The 8,343-nt window shown below is 55.2% G+C and overlaps 5 protein-coding genes across 5 annotated transcripts; 2 read left to right on the top strand and 3 right to left on the bottom strand.

The window, feature by feature from the left end:
• Positions 1 to 533: 533 nt before the first annotated feature.
• P884DRAFT_317653 (uncharacterized protein) lies at positions 534 to 915 on the bottom strand (the record flags this gene model as incomplete). Its single annotated transcript, XM_069445321.1, has 1 exon — positions 534 to 915. The coding sequence occupies one exon, from the start codon at positions 913 to 915 to the stop codon at positions 763 to 765; it is 153 nt and encodes a 50-aa protein (XP_069293886.1). The 3' UTR covers positions 534 to 762.
• Positions 916 to 1,493: 578 nt separating this feature from the next.
• On the bottom strand, positions 1,494 to 2,410 carry P884DRAFT_251482 (uncharacterized protein; the record flags this gene model as incomplete). The annotated part of the gene is made up of 3 exons (XM_069440691.1): positions 1,494 to 2,092; positions 2,201 to 2,256; positions 2,357 to 2,410. The coding sequence occupies 3 exons, from the start codon at positions 2,408 to 2,410 to the stop codon at positions 1,618 to 1,620; spliced, it is 585 nt and encodes a 194-aa protein (XP_069293885.1). The 3' UTR covers positions 1,494 to 1,617.
• Positions 2,411 to 2,849: 439 nt separating this feature from the next.
• Positions 2,850 to 4,822, top strand: P884DRAFT_332656 (MFS general substrate transporter-like protein). Its single transcript, XM_069445802.1, has one exon. The coding sequence runs from the start codon at positions 3,074 to 3,076 to the stop codon at positions 4,769 to 4,771; it is 1,698 nt and encodes a 565-aa protein (XP_069293884.1). The 5' UTR covers positions 2,850 to 3,073; the 3' UTR covers positions 4,772 to 4,822.
• Positions 4,823 to 5,307: 485 nt separating this feature from the next.
• P884DRAFT_280843 (uncharacterized protein) lies at positions 5,308 to 5,876 on the bottom strand (the record flags this gene model as incomplete). Its single annotated transcript, XM_069443485.1, has 2 exons — positions 5,308 to 5,728; positions 5,815 to 5,876. 2 exons carry the CDS (start codon positions 5,874 to 5,876, stop codon positions 5,308 to 5,310), a joined length of 483 nt encoding a protein of 160 aa, XP_069293883.1.
• A 637-nt stretch (positions 5,877 to 6,513) lies between these two features.
• On the top strand, positions 6,514 to 7,863 carry P884DRAFT_280842 (Alpha/Beta hydrolase protein; the record flags this gene model as incomplete). The annotated part of the gene is made up of 1 exon (XM_069443484.1): positions 6,514 to 7,863. One exon carries the CDS (start codon positions 6,514 to 6,516, stop codon positions 7,861 to 7,863), a length of 1,350 nt encoding a protein of 449 aa, XP_069293882.1.
• Positions 7,864 to 8,343: the final 480 nt, after the last annotated feature.

Genomic DNA, 8,343 nt, shown 5'->3' with positions numbered 1-8,343 from the left:
ATTAGGGCTATATATAGGCCATTTAATCTAGGAAATCTTCTGTGCTAGGAGCTACTATTTGGTCAATTTAGATATATAGATAGGAGCGTTATCCTACTAAAAATACTAGGTCTTATTATAACAAGGTAGAAGGCCCTCTTCTAGAGCCCTCTAGTACGACTAGGCTATATAGCTATAGTATAGAGTACTTAGATCCCTCTCTATAATAATAAGCTTACTCCGACTACCTACCTATATTATCCCCTATACTATAATAGTAATATTTACCTATATATAGTTCTTTAAGTTAATAAATTAGCAGTTATACTTCTTAGAAGGAAAACGGAATACCTAGGTAGTTAGATTTAAAGTATTATTCTAATAGGAACATTTATCGGAAAAGATAGTCTAAGATCATTAGAAATATCTAATAGAATAAGTATACTATATTTAACTTACCTATATTAGTTTATCTATCTTTCTAAGCTAATTATATATAAAGTTATACCGATCTTTTGTTACCTCCTTTGACAAGGGAATCTTCCTTTTAATATACCATTTCTATAGATAATAGGCTTAGAGGCATCGTCAAATAGTTAAAGGTGATACTTTCTTCCTAACCGTATTGATCAGAGCCTTCTATACCAGGCGTCGGTTTTTCTTGACCATCAAAAGAATATACCGTTTTTCCGAACGCAAAAGAACCTCTAGACAGCCACTTCGAGGTCGGGAGTCAAAAGTATAGTTAGATTTCTATAGTTTAATTATATAGTAGATGGTATGTCAAGATATACCAAAGAGGGTTACTAGGGATCGCTCGCTTTGGCCAGTAGCTACAAGGCTGTAAATAACCATTCGAATATGTGGGCTTAATTCCTCGTTTGGCTGGTGGTTTGCCATCAATTTGCGTATAAAATCGTGTAGATTGAGGGCCATATCGTTGAATTGTAGGATGTTAAAGAAAAGGTAGGATACGCGTGGGTGTCGCGAAACGCGTTTAAGTGGGTGGGGTGGTCCGGGATTTTTGACCCCTGATTGTACAGGGGTTCCGGTGGGACACATACCTAACTAATTCGTCCTCCCATCTAAACAAACATGATGCTAACTAAAATTGCAAGTCACCCAGCACCCAAAATGAGTATAAAAAATTTCAGCGCCACTTCAAGTTTTTTGACGCTCAATTTCACCCCGTCAGCAACATCCTAGATTATAACACTTAGTTGTGTTGAGTATAGAAGTATGAAAGTATATATAAGCATTACCTTGTGTCGATTGTGTATATCCGAGAGGGGAAATGACAAGAGATTGCCCGAAAATACGTATCTAAATAGAGAAAGAACCGTAATCGCATATCGGGTGGCGCCTAACAGGACCAGCTGAAACCCGTCTCAGCTCTACGCGGCCTTTTTAGGGAAAGCCTTTTTAGGGAAAGCTTGCATGCGCTGGGGTGAGTGAAAAGCTTGGCCGGCGACAAAATCTCGAGCTGTATTGGTCTGAAGCCAAGGAGTGAAAGCCTCTTAAATCGCTATAGGACCACGTATGCCGAGAATGGCACCTGTTGTGTTCAGTAGTACATGCACAATCAGACAACACAATTGATCTCGAACCGTCTCAGGTATTCCGGCCGCCGATGTTTTATCACGCACGCACCCACGCATACACCATCCTGGCGGTGACACGCCCCTCGCCCTTTGTGGCAACAAATTTCTTGATGTGATAGCGCTGCCCGTCGACGAGAGCAAAGCCCCAGACCTGGTCCACCCGCCACCCGGCTCTCTCGTTCGTCGCGGTGACCCAGACGTGGCCGGGTGAGCCCTCGGGTTCTTCTTGCAGCCAACCTTCGCCCAGGTAAGGGTCGATCTCTTCCTTGCTAGAGACCCCCGGGGCCGGGCGCTCGCTTGTGAGGTCCAGCCAACGCGACCGTACCCGCTGGCTGCCAAACACGGCAGACTCATGGACCTGCTCGGACCCGTCAAGCTGGACGGTCTCGGTCTCTGCTTTCAAGCCACCGGTCGCCGTCTGCTCGACGCGGATGATGGTACGTCCTTTCTCGTCCTTGGTCTGTGTAATCGTTCCGGTAATTGTCGCCCAAGACACGGCTTTGCGGACAATCCTATGTTCCGGAGAATGGAAGTAATTAAATGCCTCGTGAGTCGCCAGTGCCAGACCAGAGAGACGTGAAAAGCAAAACCTCCCCGGTTAGCTCCTGGATTTCACATACCAAGGGATGCCTTGAAGCTCCAGAATCGGGTCTATGCTGTCCGACAATTTCTTGTCCTGTCGTGTGGGGAGAGGGAGGAGGGATCTCTGTCAGTTACGGACACACGACATGACCAGTTCGCAGCAGAAGAGCCTCTCAAGAGGGCGTAGGACTCACCATGGCCCATGAACCGTTAAGGTTGTGGATATTGCTGCTTGCCGGCGCGCTCATTTCTGTGACTGCAGGAAGATTCGCGAGAGGGATGCGTTCCTGAGTATGGTGCATACAACCGCCAGGGACCGATGGGCTCCTCGTATCTAAAGTAATATATACCTATATACAGATCTATGTGCGGGTCCGTACGTGCATATATGACATGTATGTACCTATGGGCATTACCTACTTCGAAGCTCCTACTTGAGTCTCGGGTAACCGTGCGGACTGCAAGTGTTCCAGAGGTGCCCACGGTGCTCTCGAATTTGGATCTGCATCTGAATGTGGCAAAGAGCTGAACCCGAGACGGGCTCCGGGCGATCTACCAAGCCAGAAAAGCCTCCGAAAGTCTCCGGAGAGCGAACTGAGACACGCACACAAATACTTCGGAAACCTTTTTGAATTGAGACTTCCCCGAGCAAACGAGCGCTCTCGCTGCAAGGAGCACCTTCCACTCAATCTCGGCATCGTTGCCTGCGGCCGAACTTTTGTTGACACTCCCAACGCTCGACTGAAACGAGGGGATTGCGAGGAGTATAAACCAAAGCAATCGAGCACTTTCATTAACTAATTGCTTTTTTTGTTTTGACTTCATTCGCTCATTCTTCCAATTTCAACAAACATTTCAACACCGAGCCGGACAGACGGGCAATCGAGACCGCAGAAAAGGGAAAAGAAAACATGGATAGCGACACCACCAAGCTCCCCCCCGAGTCGGAATCCGCGGGGACCAAAGAGTTGCGGTCGGAGAATGAGATCGCTACGGCGCCGGCAGAAGAGCTGTCGGACTCGCCACCCAAACAGCCGTTCCGGCCAAGCCTCCGCGTCTGGACCATCCTGATTGCCGTGGGCTTCGCGGGCCTGCTCACGGCGCTGGAGGCCACCATCACATCGACCGCTTTGCCGTCCATCGTCAACGACCTCGAGGGCGGCGACGCGTACGTCTGGGCCGTCAACGGCTACCTCTTGGCCATGACCGCTCTGCAGCCTCTGTACGGCCAGCTGGCCAACGTCTACGGCCGGCGGTGGCCCACCATCCTCGCCACCGCCGGCTTCCTGCTCGGCAGCGGCATCGCCGGGGGGGCCACCAACATGGCCATGCTCGTCGCCGGCCGCGTCATCCAGGGCATCGGCGCCGGCGGCATCAACGTCCTCTGCGAGGTGCTGGTCTGCGACGTCGTCCCGCTGCGCGAGCGCGGCAAGTACCTTGGCGGCATGTTCGGCATGATCGCCCTCGGCACCGCCCTCGGCCCCTTGTTTGGCGGCCTCATCGTCCAGAACACGACGTGGCGCTGGGTCTTTTACCTCAACCTCCCCGTCGGCGGCGTCGCTCTCGTCCTCCTCGTCCTCTTCCTGCACGTCAACTACCGCAAGGAGGACAGCCTGGCCTCGACGCTGACCAAGATCGACTGGCTGGGCAACGTCATCTTCATCGGCGCCGTCTCAGCCGTCCTGATCGCCCTGGCCTGGGCCGGCGCCGTCTACCCGTGGGGCTCCTACCGCATCCTCGTGCCGCTGCTCGTCGGCCTGGCCGGCCTGGCCGGCTTCCTCGCCTTCGAGGGATCGAGGTTCTGCGCCCAGCCCATGATGCCGCTCCACCTCTTCTCCAACCGGACCTCGTCGACCGCCTTCGCCCTGACCTTCCTCCACAGCGTCACCACCCTCTGGGTCCTCTACTTCCTGCCCGTCTACTTCCAGGGCGTCCTGGGCTCCTCGCCCCAGCGCTCCGGAGTGCAGCTGCTCCCGACCGTCCTGGTCCTCATCCCCTTCGGCGCCTTCGGCGGCGTCCTCATGACCAAGATCGGCCGGTACCGGCCCCTGCACCACGTCGGCTTCGCCCTCATGACGGTCAGCATGGGCCTGCTCGCCCTGCTCGACGAGGACTCCAACACGGGCAGCTGGGTCGGCTTCCAGATCATCGGCTCGGCCGGCGCCGGCATCATCATCCCCACCCTGCTCCCCGCCGTCATGGCCCCGCTGGCCGAATCCGACACCGCCCTGGCCACCTCCACCTGGGCCTTCCTCCGCAGCTTCGGCCAGGTCTGGGGCACCGCCATCGCCGCCGCCGTCTTCAACAACCGGTTCGACGACCTGGCCGGCCGCATCACCGACGCCGCCGTCAGGCAGCAGGTCACCGGCGGGCAGGCCTACCAGCGCGCCACCGCCGCCTTCCTGGACCTCCTTCCCCGCGAGTCCAGGGACCAGTTTGTGTCCGTGCTGAGTGACAGCCTGCGCCGCTCCTGGTTCGTCTCCATCGCCTTTGCCGGTCTCGGTTTCGCGCTGGTCATCTTCGAGAAGGAGATACCCCTGCGAGAAGAGCTAGATACGGAATACGGCGTCGCGGAGAAGACGAAGCCCAAAGGCAATCGTGACGTTTAGAAGTCTGCAGAGCACACTGCATAATCATGACCATAATAAACGCTGTTTTGGGGGACAACAACAATGGGGGTAAGACGGACATGAGAGGGTTCAATCAAAGGTTCATGGTAACTGTAATTATGTAAGAGTCATGGATTCTACCTAATCATGCTGCCTTTTGGGTCAGCATACCGGCAGATTCTCGGATCAGTTTCCTTGGTTGTTGCTTTGTTATTAATTAGATCTTTGGAAGGAAATATTAGATACGGCACATGTCTCAGCGGTCCAGGGACTTCAATTTAAAAACGTACGGTTTGATCGTTCCAAGAAGCCAGAGAACGTACAGGTAAATCAAATAATAGTCACTGTGCTACGTCTCCAGCATGACATCTCCACACAATTTTATGTACTCCGAGCTGTGCTGACTTGACTAATACCTTCCCTTGATACCTTCGAGTCTTGCGATGTGAGTCCCGCCGCTGCCATCGACCAGGGAGCCAACTTTTCGACGACGACTTGCGCTCTGCAGTTTCCCAATTCCCTCACAACTCGTTCCGTCAGACGGTGCGCAGAGCCGTCACCACCGTGGCGATAACGCATAGCCATCCTGGCAGGTCGACCAGGAGCAACCTTCTTTGGTTGATATCCACAAAGTCCTGAAACCATGCCCTCGTCTCGGGCATCGTCTTGCTCTCCCACTCGGCTGCCGTGAGGTTCAACAATTTAATACCCTTTTGGAGAGGGTGCGCATGCCCGACAACGAACGCCACGCAGACAAGCCACCATACCGACGGGGCATTGCTAAAGTAGTTGATCAGGCATGTGGTGATTGTTGTCAGATGGCTGGGGGCCGAAACATAGACGATATTCTTGTAGTTGACGTAAAATGGGTACCAGAGCTCTCGTCTTGCTTGAGGCGGAACCTTATGGCCGAGGAATGCGGTCATGGTCACTTGTTGGCTGACGGAGCAGATCAACCTTTGTTTCCCCACATGCCCCGGATCTCTAAGTTAGTACAACGCCCCTTATGGAACGACTTATAACGGAGAAGGTAGGTATCTTACGCCGCCGAGGAGCTTGCCAACGGCGCCACCTGCAAGAGCGTCGAAGCAAACGAGCCGGCCATTCTTGATACCAATGAAAAATGCCCCAAGTTTGGTTGTTGCTGAACGCCTTGTTTTTCCACGGGTGGAATTATGTGGCTGTGGGTTGTGGTGGGTAAAGTTTGCTCAAACGCTCCGTCACCGGGCGGGAGGCCGGAGACTTTTTTTTTTCTTGTTCCCACTGGTCAACCAAAAGTAATTAAACCGAGAGTCGTCCCCAGGGTTATCAACCTCGGAGACCGAGCGATGTGTGTCGCTGCTCCCGAGCGCGGTCCTGTTGGGATGCCGTGTCCGAGACAAGAAGAAGCCAAGGCCGATGAAGGACACACGCCGAGTGGCAGCATCGGACGCCGAGCATGCGAGTCGAGCAGCCGATCATCACCCCCCCGATAAAATTACTCCGACTTATTGCGCGACACAACTTACGAAGGCGGCGCGGCGTCGATTCATGACTGTCTTAGACCGAGGACATGAGGACACAAGACCGCCACCCCTGAACCATGCCGCCAAAACCAATTTCCAAAGAGACAACCCCCATTCCTGGCAAGCCTATGCATGAAGTGACTGAATTTTGAATATTCGTCTGCCGTTCAAGAGCCAACTTTCTCGCAATCTCGACATCTTGGGGCTACCAGGCTATGTAACAGCCCATCCGTACCAATGTTCAGGTTTTTCAAAAGCGACTTCTACAACTTTGAGGCAACCCGGATCCTCAGCAGCGCAAGCGCCGAGGGTTGCGAGATCGCCGAATTTGTCGAGGCCGTCTCCAAGATCCGAGAGCACGACCCAGAGAGCTGGTACGATGCGTGGCACGAGCAATCGCAGAGAGCCGAGGCGATATCCCGGGACGCGATCCGCGCGGGTCACGTCGACGCAGCGAGGAAGGCGTTGCTGAGGGCGTCCAACTATGCCAGGGCGTCGGGCTACATGCTCCCGTGGGCGGGGCAGGACGAGCGCGTGCTCCAGACGGCCGAGCGGTCCATCTCGCTGTTCCGAGCGGCCATCCCTTACATGGATTGCCGCGTCATGGTGCTCGAGATTCCCTACCAGGACGGGATCCTGATGCCTGCCTACCTATACCTGCCGCCCGCCGCAGGCCGGCAGGTCGGGGGGGGAGGAGGAGGAGGAGGAGGCCCCGGGACAGAGGACAGCCCGGTGCCGGTCATCGTCGTCCCCGGAGGCGCCGATGCGACGCAGGAAGAGCTCTACTTTGTCTTTGTCTCCACCGGGGTCAGCCTCGGGTACGCGGTCGTGACCTTCGACGGGCCCGGGCAGGGCCTGGTGTTGAAGAAGCACAGAGTGGTCATGCGGCCGGACTTCGAGGCCGTCACCGGAACGGTCTTGGACCACGTCCAGCACATGGCCGCCGCCAACCCGGACCTGGGCCTCGACATGGACCGCGTCGGCATCCTGGGCGCGTCCATGGGCGCGTACTACGCCCTCCGCTCATCCGTCGACCCCCGGGTCAGGGCGTGCGTCTCGATCGACCCCTTCTACGGGCTCTGGCGGCTCGCCCGGACCCGCATGCCCTCCTGGTATGCCGGCCTGTGGACGTCGGGCTGGCTGCCCGACAGCGTCCTGAACGCCTCCATCTACCTCCAGATGCGCCTGCACTTCCCGACCCGGTGGGAGTTCCAGCTCGGCATGGCCATGATGGGGACCGCCACGCCCGCCGACACGCTGCGGCGCTTCCGGGACTTCGACCTCGACGTCGCCCCCGACGGCAAGGGACCCATCGTCGACCGGATCCGCTGCCCGGTCCTGCTGACGGGCGCGTCCAGGTCCGTCTACGCCTCGGCGGGCGAGAGCACGATAGCCATCTACAATGCCCTCTCCGGCGTGTCCGAGAGCCAAAAGGAGGTCTGGATCCCGGAGGAGATCGGCAACGGGGGGATGACGGCCAAGGTGGGCGCTTGGGGGTTGCTCTCCCACAAGATCTTCCGCTTTTTTGACAAGTGGTTGCACGTCAGCCGTGACAAGACCGAAGGCAATGGCCATGTATGTATATGAGTCTTTCATCAGCCAACAGATAGATGGCAGGGCTGTGATTTACAAACTCCTCTCGAGACAATTCCCTCATTGGGTGCAGGTAGTTAATCGGGGGCGGGAGTCCCTCCGGAGAAGAGCGCCATGGCCACCTAATTGGCTATCAGAACCTCTTCTTTCTGTTCGATTTTTTTCTTTTTTTTTTGTTAAAATCTTTTCGTCGAGTGGGAGAAAACTCGTCAGGCCGTAACCACGCCACCCCCTACCTGCTGTCCAACTCGAAGGCGGCAGCCACTCGGACACGGGCCAGCCGGCTAAGCGCCCTCCAGCCCCTCAGTGTGACTTACTGCCATGCTCACCCCGGTCTCATTGGCTGATGGACGTTTATTATCACACCATCTCTCTCTAGGAGAGGATGCATCGAGGACAGTGTGGCGTGCGAACTAACTGCACACGATAGCATTTAGCAATCAAGAGGCGGAAACGATGTCAACATCTTTGTGT

This window comes from Thermothelomyces heterothallicus (assembly GCF_042370625.1).
Source record: "Thermothelomyces heterothallicus CBS 202.75 unplaced genomic scaffold P884_scaffold_35, whole genome shotgun sequence".
In the NCBI taxonomy this organism is placed as follows: domain Eukaryota; kingdom Fungi; phylum Ascomycota; class Sordariomycetes; order Sordariales; family Chaetomiaceae; genus Thermothelomyces; species Thermothelomyces heterothallicus.
The sequence above is the reverse complement of the archived record's forward strand: the minus strand, read 5'-3'. Positions and strand labels throughout refer to the sequence as shown.